General features: G+C 42.1%; 1 protein-coding gene across 12 annotated transcripts in view; it reads right to left on the bottom strand.

Moving 5' to 3' along the window:
- Positions 1 to 1,350: 1,350 nt before the first annotated feature.
- The window catches only part of TPM1 (tropomyosin 1), a 45,294-nt gene continuing 26,237 nt past the window's right edge, over positions 1,351 to 20,407 (bottom strand). For 7 of the 12 annotated variants that reach the window (XM_040413669.1, XM_040413667.1, XM_040413668.1 and 4 more), the window contains one exon: positions 1,351 to 1,595. In XM_040413669.1, the coding sequence (XP_040269603.1) occupies positions 1,513 to 1,595 (83 nt within the window). In that variant the 3' untranslated portion in view covers positions 1,351 to 1,512. Of the gene's footprint in view, positions 1,596 to 6,471; positions 6,725 to 18,438; positions 18,518 to 20,407 lie in introns of those variants that run through there. The other 5 variants (XM_040413664.1, XM_040413666.1, XM_040413663.1 and 2 more) reach the window with 2 other exon arrangements.

Here is a 20,407-nt window from a genome sequence, read left to right on the forward strand (position 1 = left end):
CTCTCCCAAATTTGCATTATTCTGGAATAGTTAGAAGATCTGCATTCAGTTAAAAAAAAAAGAAAAAAAAAAAAATATATAGGGGAGGAGGAATGCAGTTAGGCCATATAAAAAAAAATATGAACAGACCTGATGTAAATATGATTTGGAAGACAATAAGTCTACACTGACCAGCTGCTGAAATCTCAGATTTTAAATTAGATACAAGTTAAATAAACTAAAGTCTATAAACAACCATTGTACATTAGAACAACTGTATGTAAATTCAAATAACTCTTTCTATAGTAAACATTGGGTATGCGCCATACTGCTTTTCGGGAATATATCTTCATATAATCAAGATGGTTCTAGCTTTGGCTTTATTTAGCAATGTTAAAAAAAAGGGTTTAGGTTAGGTCAGGGTTTCTCAACTCCGGTCCTCGGGATCCACCTACCAGTCATGTTTTCAGGATTTCCTTAGTATTGAGTACGTGATATAATTAGTGTCCATGCATTAGGACTTACCACAGGTATTCATTATGTGGGATATTCTCAAATCCCGACCGGTAGGTGGGTCCTGAGGACAGGAGTTAAGAAACCCTGGGTTAGGTAAAGGGAAACTATACTAAAGCCTATAATAGATTCTGTTCCGTTTTATGCGTCCTCTAGCATGACCATGTTCTATAGAGGTATAGGAGGTACATGGATTTGGACCAGATATTTGGTTGTGATGATTTTTAGAGATGAGCGAATTTCTGCTTATGAAATTCGTCCACAGTTAGTTTGGTGGTAAAGGGAAAATTGCGTTATGGATTCCGTTACCACGGACCATAACGCAATTCTATGACAGAATGCTTTTAGAGGCATTCGGTTATTCATTTCGTCAGAATAGAAGTCTATGGGCTGCAAAACAGATCCGTCCCGTTTCCACTATGCAGCCCATAGACTTCTATTATGATGAAACTAATAACGGAATGCCTCTAAAGGCATTCTGTCATAGAATTGCATTATGGTCCGTGGTAACGGAATCCATAATGCAAATCACCCTTTACCACCAAAAAAAAAAAAAAAACACATGAATGAATTTCATAGAGGAAATTCGCTCATCTCTAATGATTTTGCATCTAGAAACAGAAAAAAAAAATATAAAAAAAAAAAAAAAAAAAAAAAAAAAAAAAGTTAATTTGTATGACAACTGAATTTGAATAAAAATTAGCAGGCAGGCAGATACCCAAACAAACCGTTAAAATATCAGACACGTTTGGAAGATGTTTGGCCATTAACAGGCCACCCATTCTTGGCACGATGGCTAACTGCATTCTCATCCATCCCTTCCCAGTTTTATCTGTTGACCCCCCCATTTAGTCTTTAGCCATTTGTAAAAAGGGAAGGAGGGAGAGAAGGGGAGAAGGGAAAAAACAAACAAAACAAAAAAACTAAACGTATATCCATTCCAATCCCAGCCATTATCGGGACTTGTCAAGCAGTGTCTTCAGAAAACCAGATGTCACAGGTAAACACCGGCAGATCTTTTTACATGTTGTTTAATTCCTGAAGCGTTTGGTCCAACATTTGATGCATATTTAAGTTCTCTTCTTTTGCATGTGTCACTTTTTCTGTTAAAAAAAATTAAAATCATGAGGGCAAGGTATGTGACAGTCTTCTGTCTAGACACAAAATTAATGCGCAAAACAATTACACAAAAGCAGTTAGTTCTATGCACTCAGCACACATGTGTTAACATTTTCATGAATATAGCATTCAGTAAAGACAAAAAAACTCTGTGCCGAGTGGAATATGGCTATGTACATGCATCCTTGTGGATCTTTTCTACTAAAGCTAAAAAAAACTAATGAATCCAGATTGCCTTGTTCACATCTCCGTCAAGCAGATCTTACACAAATGCAGTCTGTTGGCAGGACAAAAAAAAAAAAGTTGCATACAGCGGTATTTGTCCAACCAAAACCTGGCATTTATGCCAGAAAGCATCCGGATCTCCGCCGGACCTCATTACAGTTAATGGGGATCCAGTGGTAAACTGAACAATTCGGCAACGCCGGAATCGGTAGTCTGCTGGATCTGCTTGATGGAGATGTGAGCGAGGCCCAAGTCACATTTATAAAATGGTGAAATAAATCCATGTACATATATTTTCTTTAAATAATACATTTAAGACTAGGTAAACGTGCAATTTTGGCAACTATATTTCCATGCAATAAAATGGGTTACATTTAAACAGAAAAATAAAAATTAGAAACATTTAAAGGAAAACAAACAACCTGCGAGGATAAGTCATGTTATAAGGTTGCCAAATTAGTAATTAGATTACTTTAAAATTAAAGCACATGATCACCTTTGTAGATAAACACAGTATATCCCTTATTTGCATAAAAAGTTGAGCAACTTTACATATCCTCCGCTTTAGGGTACTTTCACACTAGTGTTATTCTTTTCCGGTATTGAGTTCCGCTTTAGGGTACTTTCACACTAGTGTTATTCTTTTCCGGTATTGAGTTCCGCTTTAGGGTACTTTCACACTAGTGTTATTCTTTTCCAGTATTGAGTTCCGTCCTAGGAACTCAATACCGTAAATAAAAATAATTTAATTAGTTTAATCCTAATGCATTCAGAATGGAGAGCATTCCGTTCAGGATGCATCAAGATGTCTTCAGTTCAGTCACTCTTAGGGCTCATGCACACAACTATGGCTTTTTCAGTGTTTTGCGGTCCGTTTTTTTGCGGACCCATTGACTTGAATGGAGCCAAGCACCATGATTTGCGGACAAGAATAGGACATGTTCTATCTTTTCACAGTACGGAAATACTGAAACGGAATGCACACGGAGACACTTCAGTATTTTTTGCTGAACCATTGAAATGAATGGTTCAGTATATGCACCGCATACTGAACTCAAAAAACGTCCAGTATACTGAACGCAAAATACTGTCGTTAGATGAGCCCTTACGGTATTGCTGTGGTATTTTCTCCGTCCAAAATTCCGGAACACTTATTTCCATTGAAATTGCCGCATTGACTGATCCGGTCTGCGCAGACCTTTAAAAATAATAAATACTGGATCCGTTTTTCCGGTTGACACCAGAGAGACGGATCCGGTATTTCAATGCATTTGTCAGACAGATCCGCAGTCTGCAAATGATATATCAGTTTGCATACGGATTTCCGGATCCGGCAGGCAGTTCCGGCGTCGGAATTGCCTGCCGGATTCTCAACGCAACTGTGAAAGTACCCTTATTTCTGACACTGATCCCAAATGACACATTGTAGAGCTATATTTATAGGTTACATTTAGTACTGCATTTTGGGAAAATGTCCCTCTAAAAAAGGTGGCCATACACAGTCTAAATTTCAGCCAAAACGATGATTTGTTAGGCGAAATTTAACAATGGAGGACATACCATAGTCTAAAACAGAGGTCAGGCTTTTGTGAAACTACAACTCCCAGCATGCATACTTGCTCTGCTCTTCTCAGAACTCCCATATAAATGAATGGAGTATGGGAATTGTAGTTTCACACTAGCTGGAGTGCTGCAGGTTGCTGGAGGAAAAAGATAATTTGTGAAAGAAAGCCCTCTTTAAAAGAACTTTCCCAGAAAGATCTTTGCCCTTTCACCCAGTGTCACTGAACATGTGTGAACTTGTATGGCCGGTTTGAACAACTGTAAAGGTCAATATGGACTAAAATGTGTATGGCCACGTCTGTAAAATAACATTTATCGGATGATCACTTGTTCAACCTGCATGGGATGGCCACCTTATATCGCCAACCAGTTGTTGAATGAGATATACAGCGCAACTAAACTTTCTGCAGTGATTATATGTATAAACTGTAAGATATAGTACTGTATAATGATCTAAAAAGGCAAACATATGCTACAAATGGTAAAGGTGAAACTCACGAATACAAAAAACTACCAACTAAGAATTAGATTTTTGAAAGTAAATGGTTTTTTTTTTTAGAGACAAAACACTCATGACATTTTTAGAACATTAAAATTAATTCAACCACATTATCTATAAAAAATAAATTAAAAAAAAGGGAGTTATTTTCACACCAAGCCATTAATGTTACAGACGATATGTACAAGTATTGTTACACCTGATTAAATCACAAGCAAACCATGGCAGAAGTCAATACAATACCTTGTCTCTGTGTACCACACAGTAACATGTGACAGGGCTTCAAGTCACCAGAGGGTTCATTGCTGTTTAATCTACCTCCAAATACTAATATTTATTATTTTTTATTCCTCAAAATATCATCAGTGCTGTATTCATACAAGAGGCAGACTGCAAACCGGATGAGTTGGTTCCCCTGCAGTCATCCATAGGTACAGAAGGTGCTGGGCTGTAACATCAGAATGGTCTACACAGGGTCTGGGACTGAGAAGCCTAAATGGGACAACTCCATTGGGCCCTACAAGTTGGTTGCTGTAGTGGCGACATGTTAATTGCTTCTCCACTGGATTTTTCGGACTCGTAGCGAAAGTTTTGTCTGGTCCATGTGTGCCTGATGCCAGGCATATAGATGAAAAGCAGATCTAATCTACTGGATTTTAGATGCTCTGTACTACCAACAGTTTATGTGCAGCAGCCAGTAAATGTATCCACAGAATATGCACTCCCATCACAGGGATGGGCATGCTTGGAGGCAATACAATTACATACCGTACGTGTTTATAGGCACATCAGACCGAAAGGAGCTGGCCCAAAGAATAGTCAGATAGCCGTTAGATTTTTTTTTTTTCAGAATGTCAGTGGCCATTGAAATTAAAAACATAGAAAAATTTAGACAAAGTAGACTGTGCAAGCACTCGGGACATGACACAAGCATTGCTCTTTGCTGTAATATACACCCATAATGCATGTATTTATATGTTCATGTTATTACATTTGCATAAAGTGCGATCAGGCGCCAACCTCCAATTCAGATTAGAAAAAATAAAAAATAGTGATTAAAATAAAATAGCGGCAAAATAGTAAGATTACATAAAATAGTTCCACCCCTTTGTATAAACAGAGGGAATGAAAAAAAATAAAAATAAAAATATCGATCAGTTCATTGAAACATTTCAAACCAGTCACTAAATTGCAGAACATAACCTGTAAAGGCTGTGCGCAAGACATGAAGTGAAAAAGAGTTCCTTTTTTAGGTTAATAAAGCTTAAAGGGGGTGTGCACCTTTTGCATACTTACCTGCTTCCTGGCACGGACTCCCTGACTGCTCCGCTGAACTCTGTGGATGTAAACTTCCTGTGTGACACCACTGCAGCCAATTGCATCATGACAAATGGTGACATGACACAAGGGGGAGCAGGCCGCTGTTGCAGCCAGTGATTGGCTGCAGCTGTGTCAAACAATAAGTTTACATCCAGATAGCCGAATTGAGCAGCTGAGGTCATAGAACAAGAGTTTGGAGCCAGGGCTGGAAAGCAGGCATGCATGCTTCCCTTTGCTAAAGCACCCCCAAAAGATGCACAACCCCCTTTAAATCACCGTAAACATTAAGCGTCTTTCCAATATACTTTGTGACTGTTCCACGCCATTTTCAAGACCTTAGTTTGTGGTCAGGGAATGAGATTTCTCTTGTTTAGGGAGCATTCACACAACCGTATAAATGGACCCGCATCCGTTCCGCAAATTTGCGGAACGGGTGCGGACCCATTCATTTCAAAGGGGCCACAAAAGATGCGGACAGCACACCCTGTGCTGTCTGCATCCGTTGTGCCGTTCCATGGCCCCGCAAAAAAGAGCATGTCCTATTCTAGAATAGGCACTCTATATAGCCAAATGCGGTATCAGTGTTTTGCGGATCCGCAATTTGAGGACTGCAAAACACTTACGGTCGTGTGACTGCTCCCTAATATGCAGAGGCTGGAAACCTGTACATGGCTAGTCCTGCTCTCTGCCGAGAAGTAGATACAATTGTATCAAGCCTAGACCATGCTTTGTGAGCTACACAAGGCTTTCTGGTGGTTTGCAACAATGTGTCAGTCTACAGTGGAGACTGGGTAGAATTGTATCCACTTAGATGAGAGCAGCACTAGTCATGTACTGGTTTGCATCCTCTGAATACAAGGCCCCATGCTCACAACCATATTTTTGGTCTGCATCCGATCTGCATTTTTTGCGGATTGGAAGTGGACCTATTCATTTCAATAGGGCTGTAGACAGCACGGTGTGGAGCGTTTTACACAATCACCCAAAGTAAAAAAGGCATTTTACTGTAATTGGCCAATAAGCGGCTGCTGCCTCCTTATCCGATGGAGCAGACGGGCAAATGTCCTGCAGTGAAGATGACTGGCCAGCAACAATATATGTCACTACAGTTCGGGCCCCTGCTGGTACGTACCCATAAATGAATTGCTACTTTTACTAATGCAAGATCACATATATATAGGAAGGACATAACCTTCATAAAATGGTAGTGTAGGCAATGTGTAAAGCACATACAGAGATGTCCTACAAGTGTCAAAAGTACAGATTTGCAGTTTTATTAAAGGTTCATTTAAAGGTATTCAATAAATAATGCAGAAAAGCAGAGAGAAAATACACAGTGGGTCTTTTATTTTACAGAGTGTCTGTACAGCTGAAAAGTGACTGCAGGGTTACTACAGAAAGATGGGTGTAAGAGTTCCCAGAAGAGACTAGAAGAAAAAGACAGCACAGAAAGGTGTATCCAGCCCAGGAAGGATAGAGATGACCATATCAAGCAGAGTGCTTTATCTGTATAGAGAGGGGAAAAAAGAATATAAGACCAACTAAAAAGGAGGGGGAAAAAAAGAAAAGAAAAAATAAAGAAGTTTAAGGGTACTTTCACACTTGCGTGGTTTGATTTCGGCAGGCAGTTCAGTTGACTAAACTGCCTGCCTGATCAGGAAAACTGTATGCAAACGCATGTTTGCAGACTGATCAGTATGACAAATGCATTGCAATACCGGATCAGTTGTCATCCGAAAAAACGGATCCGGTATTTATTATTTTTCAAATTTTTAAAAGGTCTGCGCATGCACAGACCACAAAACCGGATCAGTTTTACCAGAACACTTGATACCAGATACAGCATTAATACATTTCAATGGAAATGAATGGCGGATCCGGAATTCAGGCAAGTGTTCCAGAATTTTGGCCGGAGGAAATACCGCAGCATGCTGCGGCATTTTCTCTGTCAAAAAACCCTACAGTGACTGAACGGAAGACCACCTGATGCATGCTGAACCGATTGCTCTCCATTCAGAATGCATTAGGATAAAACTCAAGTTTTTTTCCGGTATTGAGCCGCTAGGGCAGAACTCCATACTGGAAAAGTTTAACGCAAGTGTGAAAGTACCCTAACCTAGGCCTTGTTCACACACAGCAGTTTTAATGCCATTTTAGCCATATTTCTCTTATACTTTTACCACTCCTAGTCTTGGATTAAAAAAAAAAAAAAAAAAAAACCTGAGGTGTGTGAACCCATCCTAAAGAAAATTCTAAGAACACAGCAGGAAGCAGGAGCAAGGAAATACATTTTTGACAGCATCTCATTCAGCGCTGACTAAAGTTAGTATGTGGCCACCATGCATCTTCAGTGCATAAAGAAATCAATGATCATAAAATGTATATGACCGCATTCTACGTGAAAGTAATCCAGACCATACTATCTCTGGAAGAAGCCAGCGTGTCGGCGAAACGGCGTTGGGAGGCGGAGGAGCCAGCACACGGCGGGTATTTACTACATCTATGTTTCTCCACATGCCACTTTTGCCCTTTCCTTTTTCCTTGGTTTTGTCTCGGAGTTTCATGCACTATAGACAGGTGAATGTGGGTGCCTGCTTTTTTCATGCTGTTCGCAGTGTCCCGTAGGTGCTGACCCCTCAGCCTCCTCCTTGGTTTTGTCTCCTCCATTTTGTTATGGCTGCTGTCTAAAATAATTATCTATGTACTGTATTGTAATATTTTACCTTTAATAAAGTTTGTATTTACCACTTTCTCACCGAAGTGTGGCGTTGCAATTTGTTTGTGGCTCAAGTTACACGTTAAGCTGAATCTTTTCCCACAAAAACTACATACAAGTCCTGCTCTATAACATACTGCCCGCACTCCATTTAGGAGCGACAGGTGCCCAATAAGTTTTAAAGCTCTCAGCCACTGATTGTGCAAGGAATGACAATGCCGCGACACAGCCTCATTCACTTGAATGGAAGATTGGTGGGGGTTCCTCGACATAAGGTCCCAACCCTCTACTCAAGATATGCCATAACCTAATGAGGGAAAACTTCTTTTAAATCAGCGTAGATACTTTTCATACGTGCCCAGGTTATGTCATCTAGAAGACTACTAAAAATTGAGTATTTCTATCCAACATTTATAAATGGACACATCCAATGAAAGTGATATGTTTGAGCATCTGCTAGCTTGAACAGATCTGCAAGTAGTAATCATTATGTCTTCCTGCCGTATTTGAGAGAGAGGGGGGGGGGGGGGGGGGGGGTGTTTAAGAGAAAGTCTAGCCATCCAGGCCTGTTGAATCCATGAGAGAAAGCAACTTTGCGACCTTAGCTACCAGTTTAGAAAACTTATCCTAAAATGAGATTGCATAGGAGTATGTGACTAGTTATTGAAATGCAGATAATGATACTATCCAAATAAAGGCTCATCTAAAATCTATACAAGTAGACCCATGTGATCCAAATTAAGTGCAGCAGATCATAGAGGAGACTGAATAATGCATGGAATCATCTGCTTTCCAGGATGTATTTGTGTAGTCAGTATAATGCACAGCCAGATCATAAACATTAGAAGCATGTGCAACGATGTCCCGCGACATGAGGATTTCAACATGCCCATTCCTTTGTGGTCATGGGAGATAAGTGCAAGACTGTAGAAATGCTGAAAGTGTATGGGACCCCTAAGGCTAAATGCACACGATCAGGATTGCGTGCGGAAAACACACCGTAAGTTATGTACATGGTATTCTATGAGAATTTGAAATTTTCAATGCACACGATTAGGGTTGTTGCAGGTATCGAAATTTCGATACTTTTGTCCCGGTATTGATACGATAACGGGATTTCCATTTTTTCGATACTGGGCTGCGCAGTCTAGTATCACGGAACATGAGCACGCTAGTGTTCACTCAGCAGCACAGGGGAGAAGGAAGCAGTCTCTCCCTCCCCCCTGTGCCGCTGCTGCCAGTGAGGAGAGAGGGGCAGGCGCACTGCGCCACCAATGATAGGACTTTTCCTACACAGAGCGGCGCCCAGAGATGTCCCAGCACTTACTATTATTCCTGGGCACCACTCCGTTCGCCCGCTGTGGCCCCCATTACTATCGGAGCAATGGGGAGGAGACATCAGCTTCTCTAGTGGGCGTTCCTTCTCCCTGCGCTGTGATTTGACAGCACTACAGCCAGGGAGAAGGAACGCCCACTAGAGAAGCTGATGTCTCCTCCCCATTGCTCTGATAGTAATTAGTATACGGAGCAGGAGATGGTAATGGGGCCACAGCAGGCGAATAGAGCGGCACCCAGAAATAATAGTAAGTGCTGGGACATCTCTGGGCACCGCTCTATGCAGATTTCTAACTTAAAGTCCCGACCAATATAAGGTGGTCTTTAACTTTTAATACAGGAGGTAGGTGCTTGCAGCAGAATCACATAGCCGGCACCCTGCCTCTGACAGGGAGCTGCGATCAGCAGCAGTTAACTGTCGCTGATCTGCTGCCAGTATCCGCCTCTTGTATTAAAGGTTAATTATCATTTGCGGCACAGTGCACCCGCCCCCCCCCCCGTATTAAAATCTTCGGTGGCACAGTGTGCCTGTCCCGCCTCAACCCCCCCCCCCGTATTAAAATCTTCGGTGGCACAGTGTGCCTGTCCCGCCTCAACCCCCACAAATATTAAAATCGTTGGTGGCAGTGGCCACAGGGTCCCCTCCCCTCATTGGTGGTGCAGTGGCAGCTTCTAAGCGGAGCCCCAGCAGTGTAATCCTGGGGCTCCGATCGGTTACCATGGCAGCCGGGACGGTACTGAAGCCCTGGCTGCCATGGTAAAATCCCTGATGCTGTGTGCACAGAGCAGCAGGGAGAGTGTGAAGTCCTACTCACCCTAACAGAGCTCTATTAGGGTGAATAGGACAAGGGATTAAAAGATCCCAGGTTCTAGCCCCCTAAGGGGGAAATGGTTATTTAAAAAAAAAAAAAAAAAAAATTTTTAAGTAGGAATCACCCCCTTTCCCAATTTTACATATAAAATATATAAAACGATAAACATATCGCCACGTCCAAAAAGTCCAAACTATTAAAATATTTAAAAAGAAACTACGTTGTGAACGCCAGAACAGAAAAAAAGGCGCGATTCGCCATTTTTAAAAATGCGGAATGCACGTGGCTTTTTTGGTTTATTTTTTCCCCGCTTGGTATCGAGCATCGCAATACTTTATGGTATCGAAATCGAATCAAAAATTTGGTATCGCAACAGATTTTTTTCCGTGCGGATTTTGAAATCTGCAGCAAGTCAATTATTTTTTATTTTTCCTGACCGGATTTTCTTCACTTAGTGAAGTCCGCATGCTGAAAATCTGCACCAATTGATGCAGATTGACCGCACAGATTTGCCTGCGAACACCTGCGGATTTCAGCGCGGATTCTCCGCACATGAATCCTGAACGTGTGCATGTACCCTAAAGCTTAGATTTGAAGTTAATATGGTTGGGGTGCATGAATGTGTATGTGTTTAAAGGGAGTCTGTCACCTCCATATGGCCATATACAGCGCTTACATTGCCCTATAGCACATCTATACATGAATGCAATAGTACCTTTGTCTTTGTACTTGCAGAAGCTGGAAAAACGAACTTTGATTGATATGCAAATGAGCACTCGCAAGTGCCCAGGGGCGGCGTTCACGGTGTTGGTGCCCAGGCTACCTCTGCCTTTTTTCATTGTTCCCCCGCCCCAGCCTCTGCCTGCCCTCCTATTCCCTTGCATCATCCTTCGGTCCGGCCGAGATCCCGCACCTGCACACTGCCTCACCGGGCCGGGGCATGTGCACTGCGATGCCCATTGTGGGCACTGCATAGCTTTAACTACTGCGCATGGTGCGGACGAACGCCACATTGCCACTGGTTTTGCGCCGTTCGCCGGAGTTAAAGCGATGCCGTGCCCACAATGGGCATCGCAGGGCACATGCTCTCGGCCGGACCGAAGGAGGACGCAAGTGAATAGGAGGGTGGGCATATGCAGGGCCTGGGGGATTAATGAAAAAAGGCAGAGGTAGCTTGGGCCCCAACACAGTGAACGCCGCCCCTGGGCACTTGCGAGTGCTCATTTGCATATCAATCAAAGTTAGTTTTTCCAGCTCCTGCAAGTGTAAAGACAAAGACACCATAACATTCATGTATAGGTGTGCTGTAGGGCAATGTAAGCGCTGTATATGGCCATATGGAGGTGACTCCCTTTAATAATTCTACTAGTTAAAATCTATACTAATCCCTTCCGAAATGTCTTCATGAACTTCAGTTTGACAGGAAGCATAGTAGAATCTTCTAGTCATGTCTGCAGATTTCCAAGCGATCCTCTAGTATTGATGAGATGCTGACAAATGGCCCCCTTGAATAGGCAATGCTTAAAAGTAACTGCATATAATATAACATAGCTACAAAAAAATCTTCTGTGCTATATAGTTAAAGGGGCTGTCCAGGACTAGAAAAAGATGGGTGCCGTCTTCCAAAAACCACACAACACCAGTCCATAGGTTGTGTGTGGTATTACAGCTCAGCCCCCAATGACTTTAATGGAGACGATTTTCAATACCAGTCACAGCCTATGGACAAGTGTGGAGCTGTTCTTGAAATAAAGCAGCCATGCTTTTCTAATTCTAGACCACCCCTTTATATATCTAGAAGAGAAAATGGTTTTGTAGTTATATAGGTCATATTGTATGCAGTTACTTGTACAGCTTATGAAGGCAACAAAGGGACAGTGTACCCATACCTATGTGCATGACAGATGTTTTAATCCTTCTGGTGCCAGGATCACAAGTGCCCAAGGGGTGTTCTCTCCACATGTAGTACCCAGGTTCTCCTCTCTGCTCTTTTAGGCTACCTACACACATGTACGGGCTGTCTTGCAGAAATTCCGCACAAATGTGCGTTGCTGCACCAAAATCCATGCGTTAAGCCTCTTGCACACAACCGTATGGCTTTCAGTATTTTGCAGTCCGCAAAAAACGGATCTGCAAAAAATACGGATGACGTCCGTGTGCATTCCGTTTTTTTGCAGAACGGAACAGCTGGACCCTGATAGAACAGTACTATCCTTGTCCGTAATGCAGACAATAGGACATGTTCTATCTTGGAACGGAAAAACGGAAACTGAGTACCTGCCGTTTTCTTTGTGGATACATTGAAATGAAGCGTTCTGTATACGGAACGCAAGAGGCCTTACTTGCAGTTTTTGGTGTGTATTTTATGTGGGTTGGCCACAGAAAAGTGTGAAATCCACACAATAGAATTGACATGCTGCAGATTTCAAAATCCACACAGAACGAAAAAGCAAAGTGTACATGAGATTTGCCCGATCTCATACACTTTGCTGGTACTGGATTACGTCAGTTTTTCCACACAAGACAAGCTAATGATTGGTGAAATGAGCGCTCATTCAGGTGCTCTTTCCCCAATCGCTGCCCCATGTTAACAGGGCTGCAGTTAGCTTAGCAAATGCTTCTATTGGATATTTTATCCAGGCATGGAAATGCTGGTTGGCAGCATATCACCTCATGTAAATAAGGAGATGTACTGCCAACATGGGGTAAAGTGAATAGGGGGTATGAGCAATGGCATTAATCACCAGTAAAGGATTATAATTGGGGCGTTTGGGTCTGTAGCCCCCCCCCCCCCCCCCCCAACGCCGACCCAAACTACGGCGGGGCACGGGAGCGCATAGTTCCCTGCCCCACTGTCGATCACTGCAATAGGCTTCAGGCCTAAAACCCATGCGGTAGTAAAATCCCAGCGCAGCGTGTCTGCACCATAGAAACATAGAATGTGTCGGCAGATAAGAACCATTTGGCCCATCTAGTCTGCCCAATATACTGAATACTATGGATAGGGACTAGGACACAGGTAAGTATTAGCTTTTATATTTTTTTATTTTTTGTGCGCCAACTAGTGTGGGGGAAACTAATACTGTATGGAGCAGTGTGGGGGGGAAACTACTATATGGGGGTCAGTGTGGGGGCATTTCTATTAGGGGACATTATACAGGCATTCTTTCCCGGAGCACAATATAGGGTGTTATTACTGGGGGCATTCTAGGGGACATTATAACTGCTGTAGACACTATAGGGACCGTTGGGGTAATTTATCAAACTAGTGTAAAGTATAACTGGGTTAGTTACCCATAGCCACAGATTTTACCTTTCATTTTTGACAGCTCCTTTGGAAAATGAAAGGTGGAATCTGATTAGTTGTTATGGGCACCTAAGCCAGTTGTACTTTACACCAGTTTGATAAATGACCCCAATTATAAGAACTCTAACGTGTCTGTGTAACTAACTCTGTAGAGACGAGATGTGGCTGAAAGAATTAGTCATGGCGGTCTGGGTCAAACAGAGGAGAAGAGGAAAGAGAAGATCTACATGACAGGAGATGTCACTGGATGTAACAGGTATGTGGTGCTGTATTCCCCTATATGTAGAGCTGGCTCACTACTGTGACCTGCGTCATCTTCTCCAAGTATTTTTTTTATCATAATCGTATGCATTTTAAATTTGGCAACTAAAATTTTTGTTTGTCACCTGCAGTCCTATGTAACAGCCCTGATAACCTTCTGTGTACAGATAATGTAGTAGATGTTCCATGCAGTCCTATGTAACACCCCACATAACACAATATGTCACTTTGTTATGTGGGGTGTGACATAGTATTGCAGGTAACATCTATGAAATCTGTACTCAGTTATGAGATGGTGGGGGTCCGACTCCTGGCACCCCCACCAATCAGCTGTTTGAGGAGACCGTGAAGTTAAAGTGAGCGCCGCAGCCTCTTTGCTCCTTACCGAGCACAGCTTTGTCCATTTGATAGCACTGCGCTTGGTATTACAGCTCAGACCCAATCACTCAGATGGGACAGAGCTGCACCTAGACCCTGTGAACGATGTCATATGGCCTAGGAAGAGACTTTGGCGCTCACAAAGCACCGCAGCCTCTTTATACAGAAAAAAAACAAACTAAAACTAAAATGGAGGGGGTGGGGGGCCCCCGAATTGGGTAGACAGCCCCAGGCCTATCATGCACTTAATCCACCCCTGTTAATCACCAATTCAGCCCCCCTCAAAATCACTGCATAGCATCCAAGAAGGACTCTTTGTCGGCTCTAGCAGCCTTCAAATTAGAGGAAAGAGCTGTCATTCAGGAACAGGGGCAGGGAAGGTTCAATGCAGAGCCCTGGCACTGCATGTGAAGAGAATGCCCCGTAGGCACTGATTGCCATGACTATACATATAGGTATGCGTGAAAAGCTGGTAAATCACACCACCATATTATGGCTATATATTCTGCCATGTGCATGTCCCCTGTCGGTGCCAATATCAGTATGTTCCCTTTCTCCTTAAAAATAAATGCTTGGTACACCAATAATTATTGCAAGTCTATAAAACTGGTGGTTTGCAAAGTCCTTCAGAGTATCTGATGGTCATTTCCACCAGATCACTGTCGAGCTGCTGGTAGAAGAAGCTCCTCTTCCTATGTGCTGAGCACTAGCCACACTTCTGTTAACATTACTATGTGCAGCAATTACCTATGCAGAGGACGGTCTATTTCAGTTATGCATAAATGTAAAGGGGCTTTTAGTAATTGTGCCCAGAAATAGTTCTTTGCATCTGCACTTATTGACCAATTTGAGGCAGGCACCAGATAAACTTTTTTTGTAGTTTCCCCTGGCACTAGAGGAAGGCTATAGGGTAAACTGCTGAAAGCATTTTAAGGGCTTCTTCACAAAAGTTCATTTTTCTGGCACCGTAAAATGCTTTTTCATATTTCACTACAGACCTTAAGGTAATATCTGGTGACAAAACACTTAAAAAAGGCCATGAAAAACATGGTGTTTTTCACGATAGCGCTTAGTCTAAAAAGGTGATTTCAATGGCACTGAAGTGGAAAGGCAAATGTATATTAGAGTCATTAGTGTTCCTGCCTGGAAGGAAAAGCATACAAGTTACATGCAATGGCTCCACTCAATGTTTTCAATTTGTATGACAGAAAGAGCACAGATCACTAAGAATATTATATCGCATCCATCACTGCTCTTTCCGCATTCAGAAGCCGATCCTATCAGTGATTAACAGCTATGTGCACACAGGTACAGGAAAGCCCATCATTAATAAGTCCACCCACTTGGTCACTAGGCTCAGAAAGCTTTTAATTAAAAAGAGTTAACGGTGATAGGTCCTCTTTCAATAAAAACGGCTGCATGGCCATATTCTGTATTAAACTGCAGGTTTAAAGGGGTTGTCTCACTCCTGCAAATGGTATTGATCATATAGGGAAAGTTAATACAAGCCACTTATGAATGTATTGTTGTTATCCAACTTGCTTCCTTTGCTGACTGGCTTCAATTTTTCTATCACATTATACACTGCTCGCTTCCATGGTTATGACCATCCTGCAATCCATCAGTGGTGGTCATGCTTGCACACTATAGGAAATAGCACTGGCAGGGACCAAGGAAGCACACATACGCTAATGCTTTTTCCTATAGTGTGCAAGCACGACCACCACTGATCGATCGCAGGGTGGTCGTTACCATGGATACAAGCAGTGTATAATGTGATGGAAAAATGAATCCAGCTAGCAAACAAAGCAGTATGGCTAATATATTAGTATTAATTTCCTTTACAGAATAAATGTTATTTGCTGAAGTGAGACACCCTCTTTAAAAAGGGAGTCCGTCAGGTCATTTATATAACTATTGGCATTGCCCCAAAGTAGATTGCAAACACATTCCAAACATGCCTGTGTGTACCTTGTGTATTTATTCCATGTCCAGAAAACAAATTGCTTTTATTCGGCTGGAAAATGGCTCCCAAATGCTCAGCTGGGCAGGGTTTGCTGTTCCAAGTGCCAAAATCAAACCAAACTTAGGAGGGGGGGGCTGCTTTAGCTGCTCATATCTTGGGATTGGTAGCTAGAGATATATTGTCTTGTTTGAACGCTGGCATTCCAATCTTTCAGACAAGAGTAGAATCACAGCATTATATCGTAAGATATAGCTGTTAGAAATCAAGTCAGGAGTGAAGTTGGTGAAATCTACTTTTACTTTCACACAGATTTCTAAATCCCAAATTCTAACAGCTATATCTTCAGATGTAATTGATAGAATGCTGGTATTTTCTGAAAGATTAGAATTCCAGCTTTCAAACAAGACCACGTTTCTAGCTGCTAAAGCAGCCCTTCTCTCAAGTTTGGTTTGCTTTGGACACTTGGGAGCCGTTTTCTAGCAGAATAAAATCACTTTCTCTGGACATAGAATAAAGACACAAGGTACACAGGTATGTTTGCAATCTTCTATGGGGCAATGCCAATAGTTATATAGGTAAAAATGACTTGACAGTCCCTTTAATCTTTCGCCAACACAGAGGGGTAAAGTGGTTACCTCTATCCTTAAGACAGATTAATGTGCATATGCATCAGGGCATTTAAATAAATTGTTAGCATAAATACACACAGAAGCTTGCTCTATATCTAAATCCTATTACTAAATTTGACTGTAAGTGACAAGGTATAAGTACACTGATGTCTTATCAATGGATGCCGGGTAATAATACATCTGAGGGCAAAAATACTTTCAAATTGAAATAAATACAGGCTTTACAGCTTCTAAAGTGAGACGTAGAACATATTCCAAAATAACCAAGTAAAGTGCATTTTCAGGCTTTGTATATGAAACTAAATGATGCTTTTAAAACAGAACCCGTCACTAGGTTTGAGGACTGCTGAACCTACTGAGCGGTTCCCTTTAAAACAACCACCATTTCTACTTAAAATTCAAGCGTTACTATTCCTGCTGGTTTCTACATCATTTAGAATACTGTAAGCCCTTTAGTCAAATCCAAATTTGTACACCCTCATAGGCAGGTATTATTCTTGCTATAAAAAGGGGCTATCGGGACTTTACTTCCTATCAATATCAGATCCACTGGGACCCGACTCCAGGCACCACCAATCAGCTGTTTTTAGAAGGCCTGGTGCGAGAATTACATAGCTCTGTCCACTGTGTAGCGGCCAGGCCTACTTACTACTACACTGTTCTCAGGATAGTCCATTGTGTAGTGCCCAAGTTACTGCAGCACCGTTTCCACGCGCTTGAATAGTAAAAGTACAGTAAACGGGCTTGACCACCACAAAATAGACGGAACAGTGTAGATCGGATGCCAAGCTTCTGAAAACAGCCAATCAGAGGGTGCCAGGAGCTGGACCGCCACCAGTCTGATATGACCTACCCTAAGGATAGTACATGAATAAGTCCTGGACAACCCATTTAAAGGGGTTCTCTGGACATTTTAGGTAATCTGTCCTTGGTACTATCCTGTGGAAGGCAGATAGTTTAGGTAGTACTTACCCGTCATCCCTTGCTCTGCCACAGCCGCCATCTCCACTGCACTCACACAGGCCGCGGCCTTGTCTGCTCAAATCCCGACCAGATCTGTGCCCTTCTCTTCCTGTTCAGCTGGATTTACCATTATGCTGCTGAACAGGAAAAGAAGGTCGCACATCCGGTCAAGAGAGGAAGAGCCCGCAGCCTGTGTGAGTGCAAGGGAGACTGAGCTTCAGCGGAGCGAGGGACAGGTAAGTACTAACTACACAATCTTCCTTCCACAGGACTGTACAAAGGCTGAATTAGCCAAAACCCCTTTAATCTCTTAGGTTGTGCCTGTACAAGAGTATGTATTGTACATACTTTACATAACGAGGCAAAATTTTGTCTGGCGTCGGAAAGCCATTGTTGTATTGAGAGGAGCCATTGATGTTCGCATTATTGAATTTATGCAGTTTTCTACATTAGTGTGCATTGACAAGGTTTTTATGTAAAGAAAAAAAAAGCAAAAGATAAATGGTAGAAGCAATGAGTTTACATCTGTTTAACACACTGGCTTTTAAATTTAAGAATAAAAAAAGGCAGTTCCCTCTTGTATTAGGCATCTACAACTCAAATCAGCAAATTAGGTTTTTTACTGCCTCAGAGGCTTTCATTTTTGCATCTTAGATTTATGATAATATACCATGAGAGAATTACACTTTACATAGGATGCCAGTTGTTTAAACAGAAGTAAAAAGTAAGTGGAAGTAAGCGAGAGTGAGCGAAAATAAAAAAATATGAAGGTGTGAGGGTAGGACGTGAGTTTTATTAAGCGAGCAGAGAGGGTAAGAACAGAAGCAAAGAAAACATAGAAAGGGGAATTTACATTGAAGTCATGTCATTGAGAGCGTGATCCAGTTCTTCACTGATGGCTTTGTACTTCAGTTTCTGGGCATACAGTTCATCTGCTCAAAGTGAAGGTTGGAGAGAAATTGAAGGGGAAAAAAACAAGAGGGTGGACAGAAAGTGACAAAGGCAAGATATTGTGGTAGACGTAGGACACAAACAGGAAGAATAGGAAAAAAGGAATGGTGGGAAGGGAACATATAGATGAGGAAAATGTGGAAGGGAGTCCAGTGTTCACAACCACCATCCAGGAACATGATGAAGAAGCAGATAGCGTGGTGGAGAAGCAGTGAAGAGCCCGGCATGGAAAACAAATTATGCACGAATAAAAAAAATAAAAAAAGAGAAGAAGAAAGACAGATTAGCAGGAGAAAAAACAACCTAACACCTCAACAACTGCCAAGGATATATTGATTGGCCAAGAAAGAGTGAAGTTTATCATGAGGGGAATATTTGAAGTCTGTTTTGCTTGAGTCTAATGTAGACTTTATAATATCTCATATCCTTAAATCCTGTCTAGAAGTCTGCTCCAGTTTTCCTACTCCACCCTCCTACTGGACAGAGATGGTCATGCCTTAGGCCTCTTGCACACCAGACTCATCCGGGACACCGGTGTGAATTGCGGGAAACCCGTGCGAGTAGGCACGCAATTGCAGTCAGTTTTGCATTCCGTTTTTACCGCACGAATGCAATGCGTTTTGCACGCACATGAGAAAAAAAACAAAAAAAAAACAACTGAATGTGGTACCCAGACCCGAACCTCTTCACTGAAGTTTGGGTTAGGTGTAGACTATTATTTTCCCTTATAACATGGTTATAAGGGAAAAATAGCATTCTTAATACAGAATGCTTACTAAAATGTGGCTTGAGGGGTTAAAAAAAATATAAAATAAACCTCATCCTCTTGTTTGCACAGCCGGCAGTCTTCTTTCAGGACCTTTGATGACGTCAGCGCAGGTCCTGCTGAATAAAGCTAGAAGATTTCTATCTTCATTCAGCAGGACCTGCGCTGACGTCACCGCGCTCACCACGTGGTTAGCGCGATTACGTCAAAGATCCTTTTGCAGGTCCTGAAAGAGACTATGCCGGCTGCGCGAACAAGAGGATGAGGAGAGTCAATATTTTTTTTTAACCCCTCAAGCCACATTTTAGTAAGCATTCTGTATTAAGAATGCTATTATTTTCTCTTTTATAAGGGAAAATACAGTGATTAGACTTTAATGGGGTTACTCATCCCCATCATCTCCTAGCAACCATGCGTGAAAATCACACAGCATCCGCACTCGCTTGCGATTTTCACGCAGACCCATTCATTTCTTTGGGGCCTGCGTTACATGAAAAATGCAGAATATAGAACATGCTGCGATTTTCACGCAACTCACAAGTGATGCATGAAAATCACAGCTCATCTGAACAGGCCCATTGAAGTGAATGGGTCAGGATTCAGTGCAGGTGCAATGAGTTCACCTCACGCACTGCACCCGCGCGGAAATCTCGCCCGTGTGAAAGGGGCCTTATGCCTCATTCACATGTCAGTGTTTGGTCAGCGATTTCCAGCCATAACCAGGCGCGGTTCTAAAAGAACATGTGCAGATCTTTCGTATACATTATGTCTGTAGGCTCCAATCCTGGTTTTGGCTTGCAAACCATGGAAATCATTGACTGACCAACCCACGTGTGAAAAAAATTAAAATAAAATTAAGTCTCAGTGATAAATCTGGAGTGAAACTGGATTAACCATGCACACTTTCTCCCCCATATTTCAAGACTGGAGTAAAAAATACAAAAAGGCAAACTTTTTTTGCAGGGGAGCTTAAAATGTTGCAAAAGCCCCATTTTGCATGTTTTGGAATCCAGAATTCTGGAGTGAAGGCATGATAAATCAGAGCCAGAATGTTTAAGCATATTACAATTATATGGTCACATCTACACTTAGATATGGGAGTGTA

The sequence above is a fragment of the Bufo bufo genome, chromosome 1 (genome assembly GCF_905171765.1).
Source record: "Bufo bufo chromosome 1, aBufBuf1.1, whole genome shotgun sequence".
NCBI lineage: Eukaryota > Metazoa > Chordata > Amphibia > Anura > Bufonidae > Bufo > Bufo bufo.